This window comes from Natrix helvetica (assembly GCF_964273705.1).
Source record: "Natrix helvetica genome assembly, chromosome: 10".
In the NCBI taxonomy this organism is placed as follows: Eukaryota; Metazoa; Chordata; class Lepidosauria; order Squamata; family Natricidae; genus Natrix; species Natrix helvetica.
In genome coordinates, this window is record NC_138561.1 from 13,422,412 (window position 1) to 13,449,620 (window position 27,209).

At 43.3% G+C, this 27,209-nt stretch overlaps 2 protein-coding genes across 2 annotated transcripts in view; both read left to right on the top strand.

The window, feature by feature from the left end:
• Positions 1-887: 887 nt before the first annotated feature.
• Positions 888-3,511, top strand: LOC309397130 (ran-binding protein 10-like). Its single transcript, XM_081962881.1, has 2 exons — positions 888-1,435; positions 3,398-3,511. Exons 1-2 carry the CDS (start codon positions 1,195-1,197, stop codon positions 3,481-3,483), a joined length of 327 nt encoding a protein of 108 aa, XP_081819007.1. The 5' UTR covers positions 888-1,194; the 3' UTR covers positions 3,484-3,511.
• LOC309397129 (ran-binding protein 10-like) overlaps positions 3,398-27,209 on the top strand; it is a 39,652-nt gene continuing 15,840 nt past the window's right edge. The window contains exons 1-4 of the mRNA XM_081962880.1: positions 3,398-3,508; positions 12,279-12,331; positions 19,208-19,375; positions 25,232-25,254. Of these exons, the coding sequence (XP_081819006.1) occupies positions 12,283-12,331; positions 19,208-19,375; positions 25,232-25,254 (240 nt within the window). The 5' untranslated portion in view covers positions 3,398-3,508; positions 12,279-12,282. The remainder of the gene's footprint in view (positions 3,509-12,278; positions 12,332-19,207; positions 19,376-25,231; positions 25,255-27,209) is intronic.

Below are 27,209 nucleotides of genomic sequence, written 5' to 3' on the forward strand. Positions count from 1 at the left end.
CTGCCGCGCCCTCTAGAGGCGCCCAGCGGTAGCGCGCGGGGCAGTTATTCACCCCGGAGGGCTTTTTCCGCCCCCCCCCCGAGGCATCTTCGGAGGAGGGCGGCTAATTTGGCCGGGGGGGGGGCTTTAGGATGCTCGCGCCAGGGATAATTGGCTTTTATGGGGGGGGAGGGGATAGTTGCCTTAAATGGCCATGCCACCAGTACAGTGGGTTGGACTAGAAGACCTCCAAGGTCCTTTCCATAATAATTCTTTATTGTCAGCGCACAGCATATGTACAATGGGATTGGTTGAGCGCCTTCCAGCTCTGATTGATTGACTTCGAGGAAGGCTTCCAGGCTAATGAGCGCAAATTGGGAGAACCACTGGATTCTTCCATATTCTTAACATTCCCGCGTCTGCAAATGCAGCTTTGGAAGACGGGAGAGGCCGTTTAAATAGGCCTTTTGTAGAAAGCCTGTGTGTGTTTTGGGAGGAATGGTAATATCGCCAATATTTATGGGGCAAATATTGTCTTCGGGATTGTATAGAAATGGATCTTGCTATAGCTTGTTTCCCTAGTCACAGCTGATTCGCAGCTAATGGTGCGATGGGTGGTGGTTGTTTTTTAAATTATAATATAGAATCATAAGGGTTGGAAGGGACCTTGGGGGTCTTCTAGTCCAACCCCGTGCTCACACCTGTAACTTGATAGTCACAGGGTCACCTCCAACCCGCTTTCTCATCGCGCAAATATCCCATCCGTGCATCGGCTGCGGCATTTGCTTGCTTTAACGCAGAGGTCCCCAAACTTCGCCCCTTTTAAGACTTGTGGACTTCAACTCCCAGAATTCTCCAGCTAGCTGGCTGTTGAAGTCCACAAGTCTTAATGGGGCCAAGGTTGAAGACCTCTGCTTTAAGAAATGCACCCCGGGACGTTCAGCGCTGGCTTGAAAGCTCCCAAGGCCTTTTCTGTACACTTATGTCTTTACTCGCTATCCCGAAAGCCTTTGCGACGCAGCCGAGTGGGCGGGGCCTCCTCCCTCGGGACCTGTAGTCTCCGCTTCCTCCCAGCCAGCCCGGCTTGAGGCGGAGAGCCGGACTCGCCTTCCCGTCATGCCGCGCGGCCTCCATTGTGGCCGAGCTCGCCTCCCATTGGACGGCCGGGGAAAGGGAGCCCCGATCCCCTCCCGCTGACACAATAGTGGATCCAAGATGGCGGATGCGGGTGCAGCCAGCTTACCTGAGGGAGACTCGGCGCTGCCGCCGCCTCCCCCGCCGCCGCCGCCTCCCCCGCCGCCTCCCCCGCCGGAGGAGCAAGAGCTGAGCCGGCGCCTCCGCCGACTCTACCCGGCCGTCAACCCGGCCGAGACCCCGCTGCCGCGCGCCTGGAGCCCCAAGGACAAGTATAGCTACATCGGCCTCTCCCAGGGCAACCTGCGCGTCCACTACAAAGGTGGGGGAGAGGCCTCTGAGGGGAGGGGGGTGGACGGCGGGGCCTTCGCCTGAGGGAGCCGAGAAAGGGGCGGTGAAGCCTGTCCCCGGCGCAGGGGGAGAAGAAGGCCTCGCCGCCCCACAAGGAGTGAGGGGTTTGTGGGCCGCAGGACATTTGGGGAGTGGGGGATCCCCCCACTGGCCTGCGAGTCCCTTGGACTGCAAGGCGATCCAACCGGTCAGTCCTAGAGGAGATCAACCCTGACTGCTCTTTAGAAGGCCGGATCCTGAAGAGGAAACTCAAATACTTTGGCCACCTAATGAGAAGGAAGGACTCATTGGAAAAGAGCCTGATGCTGGGAAAGATGGAGGGCAAAAGAAGAAGGGGACGACAGAGAATGAAGTGGCTGGATGAAGTCACTGAAGCAGTCAGAGTGAGCTTAAATGGACTCCAGAGGATGGTAGAGGACAGGAAGGCCTGGAGGAACATAGTCCATGGGGTTGCGATGGTCGGATATGACTTTGCGACTAACAATGACAGCCATTCCTCTGGCTAGAGCAACCCAGGGGTAGCCCCTGGGAGGAGGAAAGCCAGAGAAGGACGTCTGGCAGCTCTCCCTTTGGCCAGGCAGGGCTGAGATCCCCTCTGGGGCAAGCAGAAGACATCTTATTGCTGCCAGTGGGAGCTGTCAAGGCTTCCTCCCATATTTGGGCCGACCAGGTGCTTTGACAGAAGAAGAAAACACGTAATCTCTCCTCTGGTTCAGCTGATAAAGGGAGAAGAACTTGTGGCTTAAAGGTTAATACAACTGCCTAATATGTGAGCAGCCCAAGTTGGAATCCCAGCAGGGGTATGGCTAGCTGCTGAGAGCTAGAAATAGATCTATACTAGTCTCCCTTCATTTCTTTTTCAGCAAAAATGTAACGTGTATGTATATATGGAGAGAGAGAGAGAGAGAGAGAGAGAGAGAGAGAGAGAGAGAGAGAGAATAGTACATCTTTGATCATTAACATTCCCAATACAGTAATAAATAAGAATAAATAAATATTCCAGGATCAGGGAGCTTCTTTGGGGCTTGTGGGGCAGCCCTTTTGCTTGTCCTCTGGAATGGGATGGCATGGTGTGTCCCCAAAGGTGCTTTTTTTTTCCTTTCAAGAGGAAACTGGACTTTCGGGGGGGGGGTTCCCCTCCTTTGAAAACATTTTGCTTCTCATCCAAGAAGCTTCTTAGGCTCTGACTTGGGATGGTGGGGAACGGGAGGATTCTGACCATCCAGTCACCGAGCTGAAGAAGCTTCTCGGATGAGAAGCAAGACGTCTTCAAAGAAAAACGGAAAGTCCAATTTGCCTCTTAAAAGAAAAAGCGCCTTTGGGATAGCCTGGATGATGGAGAATCTTTATAGACAGTGGGATGGTGTGGTTGCCCCAAAGCAGTGATTCTTCTCCATCTCGCAGTTTGAAAAAATGTGTCGGCTTCCAAAACCTTGGATTTGGTGGCCGGATAATTCTGGGGTTCAAAGTCTTTTAGGGCAAAGGGTAGAGCAACAGAAACGCAGAGCTGTTCTTGGGTGGTCAGAGAGAGAGACCCACAGTTCATCCTTTGAAGTAAAGTATCCTTTGAGGCAATATTTCTCAACCTCCACAAGTTGAAGATGCATAAAAACCTTCTGCGGAGGTTGAGAAACACTGCCCCTTTAGGGTAAATACTCTCTGGGAGTATAACAGAAGATCAACTATGTGTTTCTACTGCCCTGTTCTTTTTTATTAATGTGTTTGTTGGGGCACCTGTTTTACCTGTAAGGGAGTGTATTCGGTTGTGGGCTTGGCAGGCTGCTGGCTCTTGAAAATTCTTGCTGCCTGATTGTTTTCACTGAAGAATTAAACAGGTTTATGACCGGTCTTCTGCCCTTTTTTCCTCCTCCCTCCTCCTCCCTCCTCCTCCTCCCTCTCCTCCTCCTCCTCCTCCTCTGTTTGTTTGAAACAGGACATGGGAAAAATCACAAGGATGCTGCTTCGTCAGGGCTACCCACCCCATCCCCGCAGCCTGTGGAATTTATTACTTTGAAGTGAAGATAGTTAGTAAAGGAAGAGATGGGTAAGTATATGTGGCTTAATGTGTATTCTGGTGTGTGTGTGTTGTCTTTTGGGAGAGTTGGAGCTGACTTTACCATCTGTACTTACATTAGGCAGGGATGTGAATTGTGGCTTTGGGAAAGGTGAGTGATTCATGCCTTTGTAGTAGGGCATTGCACCAGCAGCATTTCAAAACAAGGAGTTGAGATCATTCTAGGGGGGTTGGGTTCTGGTTCACTAGGGAGGATGAAGCTATGAATCAGGTTCAACTCCAGTACAGATTTTTAAAAACTGGTTTGACTTCCTGCTATCAAATACCAAACCAGTGATATAAACTGAGATGAGGCATGACGGCTATTATACCTGTTTCTTTATTGGCTGTTCTAGGTAATTCTACCATGTTTATCTCGTAAAATCCCTATGTGGCTTTTTGGTGTATTGGATCTGAAATCCAATACTATATGTAACAGTTAGTGCAAAGACAGTAATGGAAATCCATTTCTATAGCTGTTTAACTAGAATTATGTCCTGGCTTCCAAATTATTTTACATATTCCTACATGTTGGTCAGATGAGCGTGGAAAGATCCTCAGACAGTGCTAGTTCACAGCTTTGAATCAGATGAGCGTCTCTTCCCCCCAATAGTTGGCAACAACTAGTGGAGTAAAATCCGCAGGGACTCCTTTCCCTCCTATATAAAACAATTTTTAAGGAAATGGGTACTTGTTCTGGGTAATTCCCTGACATGAGATAATTGCTCTAGATCAGGGGTGTCAAACTCGATTTCTTTGAGGGCCGCATCAGGGTTGTGTTTGACCTTGGGAGCTGGGGGGGGGGGGCGTCCAGCTCGATGTCACTTGTGTTGCAGGCACCTGTGGTGGCCCAAGTGCTCTGCCAGCGAAAATGGGCTCCCGAGCTCTGTTTTTGGCTGCAGTGGCCTCCTGCAACCCTCTGCCAGTGAAAAGCTCCATTTTTGCTGGCAGAAGCACTGAGGTCCGGTCCTTTGCTGTTTCTAGGGTGGCCCCACGGGCCAGATCTAAGCACCCTGCGGGCCAGATCTGGCCCCCGGGCCTTGACTTTGACACCCCTGATCTAGATAGTTCACAACATTGAGCTGCTTGAATTGTTGATCCCCCACCCCCCAAATCAGAACTTGCATAAGATAATTTTCACTATATTTCCAATTCTAGGTCCAATTATATTATTCTGGCATAGTCTAGTTACCCTTATTACTGCTATTTTACAGTACGTTTTGAGCTAATGGTTAATATAGGTAGTCCTCAACTTACAGCAGTTCATTTAGTGACTGTTCCAAGTTACAACAGCACTGAAAAAAGTGACATGGCCATTTTTGACAGTTACGACCTTTGAAGTATCCCCATGATCATGTGATAAAAAATCAGATGCTTGGCAACTGGTTCATACTTATGACCATTGTTGTGTCCCAAGGTCACATGGTCACCTTTGGCAACCTTCTGACAAGCGAAGTCAATGGGGAAGCCAGATTCACTTCACAACCAGGTTACTAACTTATCTACTGCAATGGTTGACTTAATAACTATGAAAAGAAAGGCCGTAAAATGGGGCAAGACTCACTTGACAAACGTTTCACTTAACATCAAATTTTGGGCTCAATTGTGCCCCTAGGTCAAAGACTGCCTCTGCTCTGGAAATTTGACAGGTTACATTTCTGTTGGGAGCACTGATATAAAACAGGAGGTTTTTGATTTTGGTCTTTGAAACATAATGTGTTGATCACAAACTTGAATGCTAAGCCAAACACTAAACCCTGCTTAAAGGAAATTTGGTTACGTAATCAGCCAAAAATTCTTCCTGTAGAAGGACAAACAATCCAATTTGGGAAAGGGGGAGACAAGCATGCTCATAATGTGAATTAAACTAAATTGTCTGGCTTTAAAGAATTTGGGTGTTGTAATGTTCATGATGAGATCACATACATGGGCAGCAAGATATTGCAGATCACAAGGGTGGAGAGGCCAGATACATGTCTCCTGACTACAGTGCACAGCAGTATTTTTTATGTGCATCTTTGCCCCAGTTATTATTTTAGTGAGAAATTGGATTGATTGCTCTTGGATGTCTACTTATTTTAGACATGGCTAAACTCCTTCAAGGGCTTGAAGAAACAGATAGTTTCAATTGTTTGATGTTTGGAGAAGAAACAATGATGGACATTTAGATCCGTTTTTGATCACCTCTGTTATTATCTGGAAGGAGTTGCTTGAGGTTTCATAAGCTTCTGTAAAGTTTAGCCCAAATCCAGTTTTTCTGTATGTTTGTTGAATTAGAGATTTCAGTATTACTTCTACATGATTTTTTTTTAGTAACTTTTTTTACGAAGGTTATAACTTTTTTGCTGATTCGTGATGTGGGAAGCTCAGGGCACATTGACGCAACGTGTCAGGACGTTTCAGATAGCTTCAGCCCCCATCTTCACGAGGAACTATCTAATTAAATGAATTGACAATACCTGGACAATAGAGAAAGCTTTTACTTTGAATAATAGGGTAAACATTGTTCTTTTTAAAGTATTTGTGGTGCCCCAAATGGATTTGTGGTTAAAAAACAGATTGACATGAGGCATCCATTGTTGTATTGTATTCCAGCAAATACCACTCAGTTTTGAGGACGGTGTTTTTTCTTATATAAAGGGCTTGGGCTAGTTAGTTTTGATGGATCTACAGTATAGAACAGCTATATAAGTTTGGAAATTCAAGGATAATGATAGCAGCTGTTCTAAATTAGCAGTGGTACTTCTGTGCTGCAAATGCTGCCAAAGGGGGCACATTTAATTCGTTATACAATTCCCAGAATGGTTATAAGGAATTATCATTAACTGGGTTAATACATTCCCTTAGGGGCCCATGATTGCTGTTGCAGTTGGTTTATGACCCATGGTGATGTGAAGATTGTTCTGCAAAGCCAGTTTTAAATTAAAACCTTGTACATATCAGAAAATAGATGCATCCTACTGGTAACTCAGTGGTCAGGAATGATGTAATGGTGAGATCAGGAAAATACTGAGAAATATTTGTGCTAGATTTACACTGTGGCTTTCCTCCAGAGTCTCAAAGTAGCTTACATGGGAATGGTTACAATAACACATTTTGAGGTCGTTTGGTTAGAAAAAGAGCAACTGGTCGTAAGTCCACATTCCATGGCTGTGGATGGACTTGCACCTGGCTCTCTAGTCCAGTGTCTCTCAATCTTGACAACTTTAAGAAGTGTGGACTTCCAACTTCCATAATGTTCAAGCCAGTGTGCTGGCTGGGGAATTTTAGAATATCTAGCTTAAATTTGCCAAGACTGAAAACCCTGCTCTAGTCATAGACCATATTTTATTAGTAATCCCATTTGCTAATCAGTCGGGGGGGGGGGCCGCTAATGGAACCACTAGGTTTCCAAAGAACACTAGAGGTATTTCCTGAGGATTAGGATTGCACCTGAGCAGCCCCTGTCTGCTCATCAATCCAGGGAAGTCCTTTGGTTCACTAAGGAGGTCCAGGAGATGAAGGGGCAAAGCAGTTGCCTAGAGCGCTACTAGCAAAAACCAAAAAACAGAAAGTGAATCCAAGCAAAGATAGGTAAGAACTTAATTTCTTGTACTGATAAAAACAGCCAATTATTATTATTTCTTTGCTGCTACAGCATTGTCTCCCAGGTATCCCTTTGAGGGAAGGACGGACTAGAACAATATAGGGCCCTCTGAGAATTTTTGAGGAGCTGGAAGATAAGATCACTCAAGTTTGCTCAGAACTGATGCCAGGAAGGCAAGTTCTGTGGATGTGATTGAATCTCTCTATCTCACAGCTTTACCCGGGATAAGTTTGGACCAGTTCCTCTTGAGATGCGATAGCAGCTCAACAACTTGTAGCCTGGATCCCTTTCCCTTCCTGGTTGGTGACAATCTCTAGGGAGGTGACAGAAGGCTGGGTTAGAGCAATGGTAAATATACACTTAAATGAGGGGATAGTATCACCTGTCCTACAGAAGGCAAGATTGTGCCTTCTCAAACCATCAGTTGACCCTGCAGTTAGACAGTTGTCTTTAGTCTCCCCTTTTGGGTGAATGCTGCAAAGAAGGTGTGGGACCAAGACTACATTGATAAGAAGAACCAGGGGGATCATGCTCCCTCCAACTTGATCTCATTTTAAAGGTCATTCATGAGCATCACCAATGCAGTCTTGGTCCCACGCCTTCTTTGCAGCATTCACCCAAAAGGGGAGACTAGAGACAACTGTCTAACTGCAGGGTCAACTGATGGTTTGAGAAGGCACAGCACTGCCTTCTTTAGGACAGGTGGTACTATCCTGGTGATGCTTGTGAATTACCTTTAAAATGAGATCAAGATAGAGGGAGCACGATCCCACTGGTTCTTCTTTTCAAGTTACTGGTTTTCCATGCCAACAGCCACGGTATCTTCCTGAAGTACTTCTTAGGAGTGGAGATTTTATTATGATAGTTCTTCCTGAAGGAGCACTTTCTGGTGGTATCATTAGGAGGGGAGAAGTTGTGCCCTAGGCTAGCGGTCTCCAACCTTTGGGCTTGGCTGGCTGCGGGGGGGGGGATTGGGTGGGTCGGTGTGCACACAGCCCTTGCACAAGTGGCAGGCCAGTGCGTTCACACACAGTTTCACTTCCGCTATTTGTGCATGCATGCTCTGGCCAGCCATTCATGCAGCCCAATTCCAAATAGGCCATGGCCTCGTAGTGGGCTGGGGCCAGGGGTGGGATGCTGGGGGTCGCAGGGGTTCGGGAGAACCTCTAGCTAGGATTCTGTGCAGTTCGGAGAACCCCCAAATCCCACTCCTGGCTGGCCCCTTGCATGAAGTCCTGAATTGTTTTGTCTATCATTTGGGTGTATATATTAAACTCATTTTATAGGCTCATGAGCTCCACAGAGTCAAGTTATGATTAAAGTGGCATGCAAGGCTAGCAAAAGGATATAATAAAACATAGCAATTAATTATGAGATTGAAAAATGAAATTTGCATTTATTTTTGATTCTGATGCTGCTTATTTTTAGCGGTCTGCATGAACCCTCGATTCATTCAACCTATATAATCAAAATATATTCTAAAGTCCAATAAGGATTTATCATAAATGAGCGCTAATTTAGAAAAGTCATTAGTGTACTATTTATGTTTACTCTTTCAGTAATCAGAAAGTAGCTCAGTCTTTTGGCAATTGAAAGGCTGTCTTAATCTTAAAATAGATTATTGTTTGTCTTTAAAAATGATAAATTACAAGTGCCAGATTACATTTAGGACAAATAAAAGCCAACAAATTTTGGCATGTTGCAAAAGCTAACAAGCGTCAAAAGCAAGAAAAATGAACATTGAGCTGAAGAAGAAAGAGTATAGAAAGAGCTTCTTGAGAATGGATTAGCAGTTCTGTCTGCATATTTTCCTAAGGGTTTCTGGAAGGCTGAATTTGTGTAATTGATAGCCAGAGCAAAGCTAATTTGAATGAGCTAATAGATACCATAGTGACAGTTTATTCAGGTTTGTTGACCTCACAACACTTAATAGAGATTGCATTATTAAAAATTGCAGTGCTTGCGTTCTTAAATTGTGGAATGGATATTTATGGCTTTTGATACATGATTCTTAATTGTGATGTGTCTGGCTTTAAAGACAAGAATGACCAATTCTTGTAATATCTTCAGAATGCTATGAAGAATGCTATAACATAATTACACAATCATATCGATATCAGCCCTTGAATACAACTGTTCCAGAGTATTAGAGGTGGGCCTTGACAGATTTTGCTTTAGTTTTCCTCAGTTTCACATATGAAGTGGAAATAATAATGAACATTACATAGTAGATCTATTTATACCTTGAAAATGATTCAGAAGAAATATTTTGGCCCTCTCATGAACATATTTATTAATGTAGCATGTCTCCTCCTAGACTTTTGTGCGAGATAGAAAGGAATCTGTGGTTGCTTTATTGAGTCAACTCATTCAATTTAATATGATTTTTAAAACAGCCACCTCTATTTTTCAATTTTGTGAGAGAGCCTGTATAAAGACAAGACTGCTTTAAGGGGGCTGCGTTTTTACATGCTTTTCTAAACATTACCTCGGGTTAATATTCCCGCAAGTTGACATGTGATGATCTTGAAAATCTCCCTATCCCTCTCCTTATAGTTGTAGTCTAGCATAGCCTGGTTTGTATGTTATTTGCTTCCGTGCCTTGAAACCTGACTTAGAACAACAGTAGAATTTCATTACATGGATTATGATCTCATTCTATGAGAGCTACTGTCCCACAGAATGAAAGTTGCTAATACACTGTACAATAAACAATATGAATTGTCTGACTGACTATGTCATCTCTGGCATACAGTGTTTATAAACATTTTACAAATGTTCACTTGAGTTATTCCGAGTTACAAAATCTGTTGCTCCAGCTCTTATTTATAGAACGATGTGGCATCTGTTGTGTTTCTGATAGAGGAGGGTGTTGAATACCAATTGAAAAACATTTTTAATTTTCTCATATTAAGTGAGCAATGCTCCCCCACTCCTCCCCCGGCACCGTACCCACAGTTCTGGCAGGCTTCTAATGGCCTACACGTGAGAAGAAAGTATGAAATAAGTGTTCACTTGACATCCACAGCAGCTTTGGAAACGGATGAGTTTTAGTGTTGGCAGTTTATAATTGGGCTTTGTGGTATAAATACATATTTTTTGAAAAAATGAAGGTATGAATTCATATCTGTATAGTAAGGCAATACAAAACCTCACTCATCTCCAGAACACCAATAATTGAATTGAAGGTAAATTTTCACTATCATGTTGACATACTAGTGCGAGGCATAGGAAGATATAAAAATATGCAGTGTACCATATCAGATTATATTGCTATGATTTTGGATCTTAGGGGGTGATTTCTATTTTTTGGAATTAAAAAATCTAAATTAGAAATCTCGGGGTTTGTTGGCTTTAGAACATGTCACTTCTGTGCTATTTTCCACCCATCATCAAGATGCTACCAAAATGTTTAGTGTATGACTAGAGTTCTAATTTTAACGAGTCAGTGTTTCTGAATGTATGACTTGTAATAATAATAATAATAATTAAGTTTATTAATTAACTCTTTTACTTTAGCATGTTTGTCGTATGAAGCATTTGCATAATCTATTCTACATCTTTATAAGCAATCTGTCTGAACTGAGACCCTCTAGATTCGTGATGGCGAACCTATAGCACCCATGCGCGAGTTGGCATGCGAAATCATGTCGCCTGGCATGCGCGGCGTTACCTGTTCCTCTTCCAGGTTTCTGGCGCGCCTGCGATGATCAGCTGGCCTTTGTGCATGTGGCAGTGCCAGGAAGAGCTGGAAGAGCTCGTCTTCTGTTTTCTGGCGTAAGCACGATCAGCACCCGCGCATGCGTGGCAGTTACCAGAAGACTTGCCCACTGGCATGCATGTGTGCGCCGGAAACTAGAAATACATTTTCTGGCGCTTGCTTGCCTCCTGGGCAACTCCTTTTCCTGGTCGTGGCCCAGATGAGCGTGTATGCGTGCTTCAAGTGCATGTGTGTGTGCAAAGTACTAGCTTTTTGGCACTCAGTACCATGTGCACACGTACTCCCTTTTCAGCACTCCGTGCCAAAAAGTTCACCATCATTGCTCTAAATGGATGAGCATTAACTTCCAGAATTCCTCAAATGGACCGTTGCTGAGAATTCTGGGGGTTGAAGTCTTTACATCTGGAGGGTACAGAGGTTGGATTAGGCATCTCACAGAGAAAGACTTCATGGTGCATACTAACCATGGAAGTAGGCTAGCTGAAGAACAGGGTTTTTTATTCATTTAGCGGCGTCCTTAACCTTTTGCCTTGCTATCTGGGGCACCTGAGAATTGTAATTCAGCATCGGCATATTCTGTGCACCCAAGAAGACAGGATTTGCCAGAGTGACATTGTTCTGAGACAGAACAGAATATTTAAACTGGAAGATGAGATCGCCTTGCGAAAAACCTATTTGTTGCAAGCGAGGAGTTTACCTTCTGTGTGCCAGCATGCAAATGCTTCCCTGATTCTTTCAGGAGCAGAAACCTCCAACCTTAATAAATGTGAAGGAAAACTCCAATTGAATTGATTTCCTTCACGTTCAGTTGCATGAAAGGCTTTTGCCATTTGTAAACATTAAAAATGGCCTAACCCTTGTAAAGCAGTTGTAAAGAGGAACTGTTCCTGCTGAGAGAAGATAACTTCTCTGAATTATCTCTTAAAAGATGGTGTACTCTACTTAGTCACCGAAGGAGGAAATATCTCTTGTGCAGCTGATGATGAAGCGTGTGTACTATCCTTTATCAGAGTTGCTGTTCCTTTTCCTGAATGTTTTGGGGCAAAGAAGCAAGCTTACAATAAAGACAAATAGGATTAACGCTTACAATATCTTCAACCTTTGTATCTGAAAATTCTCCAGCATTATTTTACAGTTGTTGACCAAAATAATTTTGATATTTTCTGATATATTTTACTGAGGCTTTACATTTTTGTATCAGAGATAAGATTTTCTATGAAGGGAAAATGTTTGAGATACAAAGGTGGTTCGATTACAGGGCACTATTGTTATCCTTGTTAGATGTACGATACATTGTGAATGACTTGAGAAATAGATGACAATCTCCACTGAGGGATAAGTTTAACTTCCTCCCATTTGGGCTCTACTATTATTTGTAGGGAAGAGTCTTTGTTGTTAACCTTGTTTGGAAATTCTCTCATTTGCTGAACTAACAGATTTTTGTTTGTTTTAAGGTACATGGGAATAGGACTCTCTGCTCAAGGTGTCAACATGAACAGACTTCCTGGTGAGTTACTGCTAAGAATTATTTGTGTTTGCTCCTGAGCTGTTTATTGGATTTCTACAATCCAGAAAGAAAAGAAAAAGTTGCCCCTGGAATCTATGAGCAGACTTTTTTTTTTCTTTTTTGAGAACGTCACTTGAATTGTAAAAATAGGAGGAGTCTCCATACAGTTGAAATACAATTTAATAATTTGCTTAATGTAACCAATGGTATTAAAAGGCCTAAAAACAAATTTGGCATCAGGACTCAGTATCAGAGCATTTCAACCTCCCAGGAACTCTTTAGGAGACCTCAAAGTGATTGCTTAACAGCAATCTCGGGTGAAAAATTCTTGAGGTCTTACATATCAAAAGATTGAAAGGCAGTCAGGCAAAACACAGCAGTTTTTGGACACATTACGATTGTTAATTGATAGGGCATTCGTAAAATCTCACATGTAGTCTGCATCACCAACCTATCTTAGCCTTTCCTTTGCCCACCCACCACCCCAATTTAAACCCTCTCTAAATCTAGGGCAGTGTTTTTTTAATCGTGGCAGCTTGGAGATATGTGGATTTTAACCTCCTAAAATTCCCCAGCCAGCCATGTGTGGATTGAGGTCCACACGTCTCCAAGCTTCCAAGCTTGAGGAAAAACTGGTCTAGCCACTCTATGCGCATCTGAAGAAATAGGCTACAGTTCACGAGAGCTTCTGCCTTAATATCATTTGTTAGTGGGGAAAAGGGTGCTCGAGAACTTTTGATTGATTGATTGATTTTTTTGCCACCAAGGATTAAGCCAGCTTTCCTATAATCACTTGAACCAAAGCGTCGTTTCTGTGGCTGGATATGATCTGCCCATCCTATATTTGTAAATTCATTACTTTGCCGCCTTTGTGGCTGGGATGTTCGTTCCAAAAATAGGTGAAGCTGAATGTGCCAAGCAGCTTTATCACTGTAAATTGGAAGCAGATGGTAAAGTAATGCTACCCTAAGTTTTCAGGGAAATTTCCCTGTCTTGCAGTTTCTTCTTTGGCATCTGCCCAGCCCTCATTTTGCCTTCCTCTTACATTTCCTCACATTTGGGAGTGAAATTGCTCAGAGTAGAGGGATTTATATAGTCCTCAGCTGAGCCAATAACATGTGTATCGTGCCTCTTCAGCGAAACACACATTCCATTGGAAATGATGCATATTTGGATGCTTGTCCCAGCATTAGAAAATCCTTGGCAACAGAAATGGCATCTGGCATTAATGAAAACCTCTGACATTTGTAAGCATTGTGAAATTACTAGCGTGTTTCCTCGACAATTAGGCAGGGTCTTATTTTCTTTTGACCTCCGAAATAAGCACTTGGCCTTATTTTCGGGCAGGTCTTACTACTTTTGAGGTGCAGGAGGCCCTTAACCTCGGCCTGCGGATCAGCGGATCCAGAGAGAGCCGGAAGTTCTGTCTCTGTTTCTGGCACACTCTTGCCAACCCTAGGGTCGCTGGGCTTGCCGCTCTTTTTGTGGCTGCCACTAAGAGAAGGGGCGTGGTAGCTAGGAATTGTGGGAGGCTGTTCTGCATGGATGGCAGGCGCATGCGGAGGGCACATAGGCACATTTCTCCCCCCCCCCCCAAGAAATGGCAGGGACTGGCTGCGCATGCATTTAAATATTTTAGGGGAGGGCCTATTTTTTGGAGCGGGGGCTTATTTTAGCGCATGCGCTCAAAAGCCCGATTGGGCTTATTATCCGGGGAGGTCTTACTTTCAGAGAAACAGGGTATTATTACTTTCATTGCTGAAATAAGGTTGAAAAGGTTTGCAAAACAGGCTGGCCCTTCAGTTCAACACTCCTCAGATATTTCTTTAAAAAGAAAAACAAATTCTGTTTAAACCTGTCTAATTTTTTTTACGCACATGACTTAATTTTGGATTGTTATATATGTGGCTCTACTTTTAATTCCTGGCATCTGCCTCACGTACCAACGAATAATTAGTGCTTAATTGCAGCTTCTCTCTTAATCTAAAATTGCACATGCTTAGTTGCAAGAAGTCATGTAATTGACAGCATCAGGTGAGGCCTGTCAACACGTGACGGGCGCTCAACGCAGGCCTTTGAGGCTGTCTCTGGAATGGAATATCTTTGAGGCTGACGATGAGAAAGGTATTTGGTTGCAGCTTCGGGGATAATGGCCATTCATTTGTTCAGATTGCTGGGCTATCCGGCTTTTCCAGTAACATCTTCCTGACAACACATCACTAGAAAGGACAGACGATGAATGCTGCTGTTTACAAAAACACAAATAAGCTTCTGTATGCCTGTTTAAGCTGATTCGGAGAAAGGTGGTTGATATACAACCAGCAAATCTGATGGGAAAATAGATATTCCACTTCTTGATCTTCGTTGAGGTTCAGATCTGTAAAAGTTCAGTTTTTAAAAGATTCGGTTAAAGCCAAATGTTCATTACATTTGTATTTACCTGATTGGTATAATTTGTATTGAGCTACATTATTTGCATTATTCTATGTCGTCTCCTCTGTTTGACATCATTTGCATGACATCAATTCCACCTGTTGTCTTGCTTTGGAAACGGCGGGCTTTGTCTATTATTTGGGGGTGAAATCCAAAATTATGTTGCATTTGAAGGTAGCTAAATGCAAGTCCACCAACTTGCATTTTACTGTCATTTGGAAATCCTATCCTCCAAATACAAATAAAGCAATTGGTGCTCTAATCGAATGTGCTTTATGCAAAAGGAACCAATGATGACTTCAGTCCCATGTAGGGAGCAAATTTTTTCCTAACAATTGTCATTATTAAGAAGAGACAGGAGTGTTGTTCGGTAACATGCCAGCACACCCTTTGTGTGGGTTTATATATTACGTCTTATCATGACGTGAAGTACTTTTAATAGTAGCTAGCTTATTACATCCTGTGAGATTTGTGGCCAAGCCTGAATATGTATTATTTTATAATGTCTATTGTGTAAGTTGCTGACCCAGCATATCTGGAGGGCACCATGTTGGAAGGTTGATTTAAGTAGAACTCAGAATGACATCTTGCTTCATGTAGATATTATAGCAGGGGTGTCAAACTCAATTTCATTGAGGGCCGCGTCAGGGATGTGTTTGACCGGAGGGGGGGGAGGCAGTGTGGGCGTGGCAAGCTTGCCGTCACTCGTGTCGGGGGCGCCTGTGGAGACCTGAGTGCTCTGCCAGTGAAAACACGCTCCCAAGCTCCGTTTTCGGCTGCAACGGCCTTCGTCAACCCTCCACCAGCGAAAATGCAGCTTGTGAGGGCTGCTCGCGGCTCTCCCGAGCTGTTTTTGCTGGCAGAGGCACTGCGGGCCGGTCCTTCGCCTGTTTCCAGGGTAGCCCTGCAGGCCAAATCTAAGCCTCCTGCAGGCCAGATCCAGCCCCCCGGCCTTACGTTTGACACCCCTGTATTACGGGATTGCAAACAAAGTTAGTCCTCAATAGCAGCAGTCTTTATGGATTTCTTTTGTAAGTGAATTGGTGGACTTAGAACGACAACTAGTATGCATAAAAAGGATGAGTGGTAGTGCTTTTATCATTGCAGTATAAACCTCTTTATACTGAATTGTTCTAAATGTTTTGAAGATTGTAGAAATGTGTGGTCCTATCTATAGTGACCCTGGAGCCTAAACAAGAATCTAATTGGGGGGTTCGGAAGTTCTTCATAATTTGGCATGATTAAAACTCGAACTTTTCGCAGTTCTATGATAGACTGTCTGAATAATGTAATAGAGTAGTCCTTGTTTAGTGACTGTTGATGGTGGGTTACCCTCGCAGGATTTGGTGGAAAGTAGAAGCCATCACTATTGTGAATGGGGCTTGGCAGGTATCTTAACCAGGCTCATTCATTTGTCTCTGAAGTTTTTAGCTACAGTTTAATATATCAAACTACATCCAATTGTTAGTTTTTTCTGGTGCTTAAAACCTGGTCCGAAAGGGAAAGTTAGCCATAGCAGATGAATGAAGAGAGCTCCAAAAGGGTGCGGTAACGTATTCTGGAAAATGCTGGGGATTCCGATGCTGGGTTGTCATCTAAGTGCGTATTCCCCAAATCACTGTTTTAAAAGTAAGATGTGTGTACAAGCGTTCCCAAACATATAGTTATAAATTTGGGTGTGTAAAGATCAAGTAGGTCACCCTGTCCCTGTTTAATTCTGAAACTAAATATAAGCTGTTTTCAGGTGGAGCACTTTAGAGTACACTGTCCTTTCAGATAAGGGTGTTGACAGCAATTGGAGCAACCTGACAAGATCACAAGCAAGAGCATATACTGTATGTTTTTACGTACTCAAACCTGCGTGTTTGAAGATAGCTTGATCTCCATGATACTTTAACCCTTCGGGTTCCTTTTGTAGCCGCGAAAAGAAAACCGTTCCTGCTAACTAGCAATTCTAGCATAACATGATTATAGGACTACTCTGAAACTGGGTATTTATGACATGGAAGAGAGCTCCCATATTGGCAGGTTTCATTCTGTGTGTTTCATAAATTTTAACTATGGCTAAATTAATCTGGACTTAAACACGAATTTCTATTTGTCCAGCTTTTGGCCTTAGGCAATGTCCTAGTATTTTTGGCTTCAAGGTGCTAGGACTTTTTATCCTGAACATCCAGCCTCCCGTGCCAGGGACTGCTTGTGGTACAGCAGAATATATTTAGTCCATGATTACTTCATTGTGGATTGTGCAACATGATGCTTCAATACTTCCTTGACTGGAAACTGTGGTTTGTGTTGAAAGAGCATGAGAAAAACAATGTCTCATAAACAATGTAGGTAGCTAAACATAAATCTCTGGAAACCACATAAAAACTCATCCTGTGACTATGACCCTTCAGAATAAACAAAGAGGCCTTTAGCCCAGATTCAAAAATACTGTATAGGCTTTAGACTTAGTGGAGGATCCTTCGGGTTTCTTAAAGAGGAGTAGGTATGTAACTAGAGGGACGCGGTGGCTCAGTGGCTAAGACGCTGAACTTGTCGATCAGAAAGGTCGGCAGTTCGGTGGTTTGAATCCCTAGCGCCACGTAACGGAGGGAGCTCTCGTTACTTGTCCTAGCTTCTGCCAACCTAGCAGTTCGAAAACATGTAAAAATGCAAGTAGAAAAATAGGAACCACCTTTGGTGGGAAGGGAACAGCGTTCCATGCACTTTTGGCGTTTAGTCATGCCGGCCACATGACCATGGAGACATCTTCCAACAGTGCTGGCTCTTCGGCTTTGAAACGGAGATGAGCACCGCCCCCTAGAGTTGGGAACGACTAGCACATATGTACGAGGTTAACCTTAACCTTTAGGTGCTTAACTAGTTTGGCCTGTGGCAGACTGTTGCGATCAGACAATGATCAACCCACTCATTTTTTTTTGGGGGGGGGGGGCTGTCTTTTTCCTTCAGTTTGCATGCAGCCGCAGTAAATTTTTCGTGTAATCACCTGAATTGTTTTATATGCTTGAACGTGGCTCCTGATTAGTTCAGACTGCCTGCATACCGCAGATGAATGCCAACGTAGCTTCTTAATTTCTTAAGTACTATTAAGTGATTATGAAGGGAATAGAGGATTGTGTTTCTTTCTAAGCCTCATGTTCCCTTTAACCAGACCTTGAAATACAGATCCTGTATTAAGGTTGGCTTTATGATTAGAACTGCCAGGAAAAGACAAATTCATGAAGAAGAGGCAGCCATGCTGTCGCTTGGGCAACCTATCTGCATAAGTGATCTGTGGAAATGTAGGATTTGGATTCCTACCATTTTATTTCGATTGAAAACTAAAACAAAACAAAAAACCCACCAGCCTGAACAATACTTTCTTCACTGGTTTATATCGCCATATTGTAGAGGAAGGTGTTAGGGTTATATTGTAATTTCTAGAAATACATATAGTTCTTGACTTAACAATCACAATTGAGCCCAAAAATTTTGCTGCTAAGGGAGACATCGCACAAAAAATGATCATATGACCCTAGGACACTACAACCTTCATAAATAAGAATCAGTTGTCAAGCATCTGAATTTTGGTCCCTTGACCAGGGGGATGCTGCAATGGTTTGCAAGTGTGAAAACAGTCATAACAGTGGTGGGTTCCAGGCGGTATGCCTGGTACGGGAGTACCGGTGGCGGCTGGGAGCAGCGGCCACCGTACCGGAACGGTGTTTTGGAGGGCCCGCCCGCGTCCCTTACCTGTATTTAAGCCAACTGGGCCATTTGCGCAAGCTTGCGCAGCGTACAGTGCTCGCGCTACCTCTGCCAAGCAGCTGGAGCATCGCAGGGCGGTGGGTGCGCATGCGTGCGCAGCGCACGTGCCCGAAGTGGACGCCCGGCCCCGCCACAGCGTACTGGTTGCGATGGGATCCGGAACCCACCACTGAGTCATAAATCACTTTTTTCAGTGCTGTCGTAAATTTGAACAGTCACTAAATGAACTGTTGTAAATCTTGAACTACTTGTAACAGTTCCCCCCCCCCCCCCCAAAAAAAAACAACCTCTAGAGTTTTAGTCGCTAAAATCTTATTTCTGCCACGATAAACAATTCTCCATTTTCTGGCTTCTGTGTGTTTGGAATAGGATAGTTCATTTCTCACAATCCCTTTCCCCCACCCACAGTTATCTTCTAAATGTCCTCACAGAACATTCTGACTCCTAAACAGTTTTTCTAAGCACTCTGGGAGAGGTTCAGCCTTGAAAAGGGCCACGTTCCAGTCCTTGGGGAGGGGGGTTGAGAACATTCCATGAAGAATGTTTTGCACATACTAGAATCCTCCTGCCTTATTAATGCAAATGCTAGACATTTCCTAGTGATGTCACCTGTGAATCCCTCACTTCCCGATGTCAAGCATGTCACGTTCTAACCATGAGCTCTTTCTTTATTCTTTTTCTTTTGTCTAGGTTGGGACAAGCATTCCTATGGCTATCATGGGGATGACGGACACTCCTTCTGCTCATCAGGGACAGGGCAGCCCTACGGCCCCACTTTCACTACTGGCGATGTAATTGGCTGCTGTGTGAACCTCATCAACAACACCTGCTTCTACACAAAGAATGGGCACAGTTTAGGTAAGCAAATGGAGCACTTGGTCCAGTTTTCTCTCACCTCATTTGAAATGTTAACGGGATCATAAGGTCCCTGTCAGAATTGGGTTCCATTCAAAGGACAAAGTGATCGATCGTATAGTCAGAACAGAATTAACAGAGTTGGAAGGGACTTTTGAGGTCTGCCAGTCCTATCTCCTGCTCAGGTAGGAAACCTACACCATTTCAGGCAAATGGTTGTCCAATCTCTTCTTAAAAAGTTCCAGTGTTGGAATATTCACAACTTCTGTTTCCACTGATTAATGGTTCTAACTGTCAGGAAATTTCTCCTTAGCTCTAGGTTGCATCTCTCCTTGATTAGTTTCCACCCATTGCTTCTTGTCCTGCCCTCAGGTGCCTTGGAGAATAGTTTGACTCCCTCTTCTTTGTGGCAGCCCCTGAGATATTGGAGCATTGCTATCATGTCTCCCCTAGTCCTTCTTTTCATTAAACTAGACATACCCAGTTCCTGCAACCGTTCTTCATATGTTTTAGTCCCCAGTCCCCTAATCATCTTTGTTGCTCTTCTCTGCACTCTTTCTAGAGTCTCCACATCTTTTTTACATCGTGTTGACCAAAACTAAATGCAATATTCCAACTCTTGTCTTACCAAGGCAACCCTGTTGGCTTTTTTGGCAGCTGCAGCACAGTCTCCTGGCTCATATTTAAGTGATTATCCACTAGAATTCCAAGATCCCTCTCACAGTTACTACTGTTGAGCCAGGTACCACCTATAATATAGGTCCTATATTATACCTGTGCATTGGTTTTTCTTGCCTTATTTTTTTCCCCACCATTGAATTTCATTTTGTTAGAGAGCACCCAAGATTCAAGTCTGTCAAGATCCTTCTGTATTTTAAGCCTATCTTCTGGAGGGCTGACTATTCCTGCCAGCTTGGTGTCATCTGCAAATTTGATGAGTTCCCCCTATATCCCCTCATCCAAATCATGGATGAAGATGTCGAAGAGTACTGGGCCTAAAACAGAGCCTTGCGAAGAGCATGAGAACGCCTTTCTCATGCATTTACCATCACATCATATGGCTTTTTCAGTTGTGTGGCCCATCTCCCACTTACTTCTGTATGGGCAGTAGCTACTCACATTCAGGTGAAATTAAAATAACCACCAATATCTTATCCTGTCCCCTTTCCCCAAGAGAAAAGGACCTCCCTAACACTGGAAACAAAGTTGAATATACAGTAAAACTCTTCCTTGCTAGGATATGCTTTTAACCTTGGAGAATCCGCAGTGCACAAAACAAAGCCAATAATATCCATAGTGCTGTGATGCATTCTGTTTTTTTGTTGTTGTCTGCTCTGCGCCTTTGAAATACAGCCATAGAAAAGATAGAAGAAATGTTTCCATAGAACATGAGATAAAGGAGCAAACCTCTTTGAGTAATGTAGTACTTAAAACTAAGGCTCGAGAATTTATGGGTACATTTGTCAAAGCATTTGAGTTATAAAATTTGACAGCCATTCCCTGCAACTCCCCTTTATCCACTGTTCAGGGTTTTGCTTCATGCAAGCTTTTGGGGGATTATAACTCTAGCACAAAGCAAGGGAAACTCCGTCCGCTGGTTTGATTTTATTATTTCTTTAGAATTACTTATTGTAAATTGGGGGCTAGGTAAGTGAAAGTGCTACTCACCAGAATACCGGATACATTGATGGAATTCCCTGCAGCAAGATGTGGGGAAGACTTACTGGTTTAAATTTCTTTGAAGGGCAGCTATACAAATGTATAATAATAAGCAGCTTTTGCAAAATTATAGCAAAGTCCCCTGTTCAAAAGGCAGAATACCCTCAATAGCCACTTGTTGAGAAATACACCTGGGAGGCAGCTCTTGTTTTCATGATAAATTGGTGGGGTTCTCGGAGGTTTCTGTCTGGCTTGTGTTTTTTAAAATATAGGAATCTATAGTCTGATGTTTCAGCACACTTAACTTTGTGCATCATGTGCATGTTTCATCTTTGCTCTTTAGAATTGCTTTAGCCAGAACTGGATTTTTCTCTCTGGGCAAATGTACCGAACAGTCTTCATCAACCTGGCATTCTCTGGTAGCAATTCCCAGAAGTTCCAGCTGGCCTGACCCAAGGAATTCTGGGAATGGCAGTCCTGTGAAAAAGCCAGTCCAGAAGTCAATGCCTATTTGTAAAATAATCTGCTGTTATCTGGGAGATAATATAATCCTTTTGGAGATGCAGTGGCTCAGTGGCTAAGACGCTGAGCTTGTCAATCAGAAAGGTCCGCAGTTTGGCAGTTCGAATCCCTGGCGCCGCATAACAGAGTGAGCTCCCGTTACTTGTCCCAGCTCCTGCCAACCTAGCAGTTCGAAAGCCTGTAAAAATGCAAGTAGAAAAATAGGGACCACCTTTGGTGGGAAGGGAACAGCGTTCCGTGGCCCTTTGACGTTTAGTCATGCCAGCCACATGACCACGGAGACGTCTTTGGACATCTCTTCGGCTTTGAAATGGAGAGGAGCACCGCCCCCTAGAGTCGGGAACGACTAGCACATATGTGCGAGGGGAACCTTTATCTTTTATAATCCTTTTGCAGCATTTGAGTTATTCCCATTAGCAACCGCATTGCAATTCTTTTTAAAACATCCCAGTCCTCTCTGTATGTTTCTGGTCATCCTTTCCTATATGAGTTACAATTGATGGGCTTGGCTAAAAGTGGAAGCAGTTGCTGCTATTGTGGTGATAGATTTATCTTGCCCATGGAACAACTGTGACACCAGTGAGAGAAAGCCTATACAGTAGTGTAAATCCCACTTAAAGTTAAGCTTTCAGACAGCTTGTTTGCAGCAGGAAAGGAGACATCGAATGAACTCTCCTCCCAATAACCTGAACCTCATTCATATATTCTTGAGCTGGTGCAAATGGACTCAAATCACTCAGATCAACGAGTTGGGCAGCTTATAAATTTAATACAGGCAGCCCTCGACTTACGACCACAATTGAACCCCAAATATCTGTTACTGAGAGAGTTGACAAGTGAATTTTAGTCCATTTTACGACCTTTCTTGCTACAGTTGTTAAATGAGTCACTGCAGTTGCTAAGTTAGCCACTCTTAGTCATTAGTTGTTAAGTGAACCTGGCTTCCCCCTTGACTTTGCTTGTCGGAAGTTCCCAAAAAGGGATCACATGACCTTGGGACGCGGCAACCGTCATAAATATGAGCATCTGAATTTTGACCACGTAACCTTGGGGACGTTAGGACGGCCTTTAGTTTGAAAACCCATCATAAGTCACTATCCCCAGTGCTGTTGTAACTTCGGACAGTCCCTAAACGAACACTTGTAAGTCGAGGACTGCCTGTCAATAAAAGCGTAGCCCATACTCATTGCATTTTACCACGTACTGGAGGAGAAAACTCCAGTTCCCATTCTGGCAGCTTTCAATATCAATGCCATCGTAGTAACCAGTGATTGTGATCGAGACGAGAAAAAGCATAGATAACAAGCTTAAATGTGCTCTGTGCACAAATAGTCTTGCAGGTAGTTTGCTTCCCTTACAGCAGGGAGTGGTGAATGCAGCCACATTTTAAAAATAACATCTCCGACTGGGAAAGGGTGGAGTGTTATCTTTGTGCCCAGAAATATTTGCTTCCTATGCACAGCGCCGAGTTATGTTTGCCACATAACTTGCTTGATTCTGACTTTTTACACTGTTGAGATTACAAGCAGGCAAAATCCTTCCCCCCCCCCCCCCCCCGTTCTTTCCTCCCCTTCCACCCCTTGGTTACCTGATACGAGAATGCACAGATCTTCGTGGTTTTTAGTTTTCTCCTAATAGAGGAGGTAAAGACTTAGCCTGTTCGTGCACGATAATTTAGAAGGCAAAGGTTGAGAAGCTAAAGTTGAAACCCTGATTTCTACTGCTGATTGGGGAATTAGCTTTAAATTCTCCTCCCCGTAACGTCTGAAGACACTAAAGTAGCAAAAGAAGAAGAAAAATTACTCTGGGCATTTGTACATCTAGCTTCAAATTAAGATTAAAGTTCAGATCAACATTGAGCACCCTCGTGCTTCATTCTGTTAGCAGAGATATACCAGGGTGTGACTTCCTGGAAAAATGACAACCTGGACATGTTCAGTCATCTGTATGAATGCCTCTTCTTTCTCCTTTGACTCACTTGGTGCATTTACTCAGTTGTAGGATCATCAAAGATACTTCCGTTGCGTGCTCCTTTGTTCCTTCTCCTAGTAGTGGGTTGCTTAGTTAACTCCCGTAAAATTATTTTAAAGCAACAGACTTAAAAACAAACAACAACCCAAGAGCGATTGCTCTGAAAACTACTTCTGAAGCCTGAATTAATAAATATGATTTAAATTACTTCCCCCTTTCTTTGCCTTGATTTCATTCCTGTGCAGGGGAGAAAAAAACGTACTGAAAAAAATCTGGCTCAGATCTTCAGCCTTATTTTCAGAAGAAAATATTGTTCTGACCTAGGCTTCCCCAAAAAGCACGAAGCAGAGTCCTGGTCCTGACAAAACCCCATTTATTAAACGAATGTGAATTCCTCTCATTCACATTCAGCAAAGGCCTGGTAAACAGTCTTTCAAAGGTGAAGTTATGACCACAGATCTTATCTAGCTTGGAAAGCTGCCATGTAAGTATTGTCCAAACGCAGTGCTTTGCAAGGAAAGACTGGGCACAGAGTCTCTGAGATTCACGGACAGATCTTCACACTCCTGAAACGAACGAATGACCAACTGAATGAATTGTTTCCTGCAAAAGCCCACTCCCCTTTTGCTCCTCTTTTATTTCTTATGGGAGGGGCCATTCACCGTCCACCTGTGGCTTTATTCTCAAGTCCACCCTTGTTCCTTAACTGTTCCCTTCTCCTGGCAGCTCTGCCCATGCGCACACTGGGAACAGGCTCCAGCTGTTCCTCTGCCTCACTGATGTCTGACTCCGAAGGCAGCTGAGAACTGCCAGATGGCCTTGGCCCCCTCTCTGCCTTTGACGCAGAGCCCTCGTCCGAGCCTTCCCCAGCCTCCAGGACTGGCCCATGTTCCTCCCCAACCTCCTCACTGTCCGACTCTGCTACCAGCTCTGCTGGCGGGCCACAACATATATTGAGAATTAGTGTGGGTCTGCGTCCATTAAAACTTTGGCCGTTTTATTTATTTATCAAATTTCTACATTTCCCATCGCACCTAAGTGATTGGCCGCTTTATAATAACTGCTTTACGGAAGATGGAAGTAAGAAGTAGAATTGTGTGCCTATTTACTCTGATCAGTTCCTAGGTGAGCATGGATATGTTTCCTGGACACAGATTTCAGAATAAGCATACAGGTAGTCCTTGACTTACAATAGTTCATTTAGTGACCATTCAAAGTTACGACAGCACTGAAAAAAGTGACTTATGACCATTTTTCGCACCTATGACCATTGCGGCATCTCCATGGTCCTGTGATTTACATTTGGCTGCTTGACAACTGGTTCATATTTATGACTGGTACAGTCTCGCAGGGTCACACCATCCCCTTTTGCAACCTTCTGACAAGCAAAGTCAACGGGGTAACCAGTTTCACTTAATGATCGTGTTACTAACTTACCTACAGTGATTCACTTAACAAATACGGCAACAAAAGTCATAAAACGGGACAAAGCTCACTTAACAACATAAATGTTGGGCTCGATTTCGGTCGTAAGTTCAAGGACTACCTGTACACAATAAATCTGAGGATGGATTAGAGACGTCTTTTATTGCTCGCCAATTCAAAATTTGCTCACCATATTTGTTGCTAATACGGTGTGTATAATAAATATTTTAGGGTTATGAGGGAAAATGCTTTGCCTTGGCTTTAATATTTTCTCTTTCACAGGTATAGCCTTCACAGACCTTCCTGTAAGTACAACTTTTGTTTTCTATTTCAACAAAAGATTGAAAGCATGGCGGTGGGAATGGAGGGGAGGAGCTTGGAATTTGTCTTCTCCTTGTGTCCCATCTGGAAGTGGTTAGCATTAGGCTAGTAGCTTGGATGGAGCTCCCATGGCAATAAGAAAGGCAGGTTTTGTAGAGAAATTAGTTCCCCCCACAAGCTTTGGCTTCATAAAGTGGGTGGGGGGCAAATTGTGAGCAAAAGCTTTTCCACACATTGGAAGATTTAAAAAAAACCTTTTTTTAGAGAAGCGATTTGGCAAGGATGCTGTTAAAATAAGCAACATGGGACCCTTAACCTGAAATGAAAATAAGCCTTTTCTGCTGCTGCTTTCCCTGCTTCAAGTATAGTAAAAAAAAATAACATACACCTTGGTGAGTTGTTAAAGCAGAATACAATCAGTAACCAAAGCGGAAATGCCTAGATTCCGAATAAAACATGTCTGGAGTGCAGACAGTTTCTTGAATCGCTTGTTGGCGTGGAAAATGAATCGGCTGACTTCAGAGGCCATCATAAATCAAGCTTGGATGCTTTTCATTCAGCAAACTTTTTAAAAAAGTAAAACTTTTAAAAAAAGTTTTACTAAATGTGTTACCACAGGTAGCGAGATCATGTGTTCCAACCAAGATTAATTTTGGAGAGGATTCATGAAGATGATTCTTTGAAAGCTGTTTAGTCTTGGGCATTTTGCTCTTGAACGCCAGTAAAGATACATATTGCTTGAGCTTCAATTAACTCCACAGTATGGGGCATAATAGGTTTTAATCTTTAAAAAATATGTAAAAATCTTTACAGATGACTAAGGGGCTGGCATATTTTAATTTATCGCCCAGGCCTGTGACTCCCCCAAAAAAGCAACCACATATATTGCTCGATACATTGCTCTTTTGTGTACATCAGCAACAGACCTCCGGATTTGATACAAAATGTCCTTAGGTGCTGAAAAAGTTCCTGAAATTGGATATGGGGAAAAAAAACATACACACTTCACAAATAAACAAAGAACAGAGGCCAGCACCATTGACTCAGCTACCTTGCAACAGATTGTTTTGCAGCTCAAAATAGAAGTCTTGAATTTTGACTGGATGAGAAACTCCTGCTTATTTCCATATCGGAGCAGCTTCATTCCCGTTTTCTTTAGCAATGTGCCTTTCTAAGCAGCTCCCGAATGTGGCACCTTGAAAGATACATCTTGCACCATGCTTGTCCCATTCCCAAAGTTAACTAAACTGTTCAAAATATCATGAGAAAATACAGTACGTTAATTTCTCCTTTGTGAACAGTTAAAAAATACTGTACGTTAAAGGATTTCTGTTGAATGAAGCATACGCTGTAGCTACAACTCGCTACATTTTCATTGTCTACATTTTGGAAAAATTGACAGCCCCTTCAAATGTCTGTAGTCTCCTTATCTAGGTATACTTTTTTCTTTCAATTCCTAAGATCCTAAGCTGCAAACGATCACTTTTAATTTTGAGAAGTGTTTCTTGTACAGGTAGTCCTCGGTGTACGACCAAAATTAAGTCCCCAAATTTATGTTGCTTAGCGAGACAGTTAAATGAATTTTGCCCCATTTTATGACCTTTGTTGCCACAATTGCTAAGTGAATCATTGCAGTTGTTAAGTTAGTCGGACGGTTGTTAAATGAATCTGGTTTCCCCGTTGCCATTCTTGTCAGGAGGTTTACAAAAGGGGATCACACGATCCCAGGACACTGCAGCCATCATAAATACATGCCAGTTGCCAAGTGCCCGGATTTCGACCATGGGGATGAGGCAACACTCATTTAACAGTTGAGATGGTTATGTCATTTTTTGTGTGTGTGTCATTGCAACGTTGAACAGTGACTAAACGAATGGTTGCAAGGACAACCTGTATTACGCTGACTCTTCCCAGATGATTTTCAGGGAAAGCCGTTTTC

What these genes read in the sequence shown, in the direction of transcription:
- LOC309397130 (XM_081962881.1), top strand. Translation starts at nt 1,195, where the DNA reads ATGGCGGATGCGGGTGCAGCCAGCTTACCTGAGGGAGACTCGGCGCTG. An exon ending in CCTGCGCGTCCACTACAAAG is followed by an intron (nt 1,436 to 3,397) that starts GTGGGGGAGAGG and finishes TGTTTGAAACAG; the next exon opens with GACATGGGAAAAATCACAAG.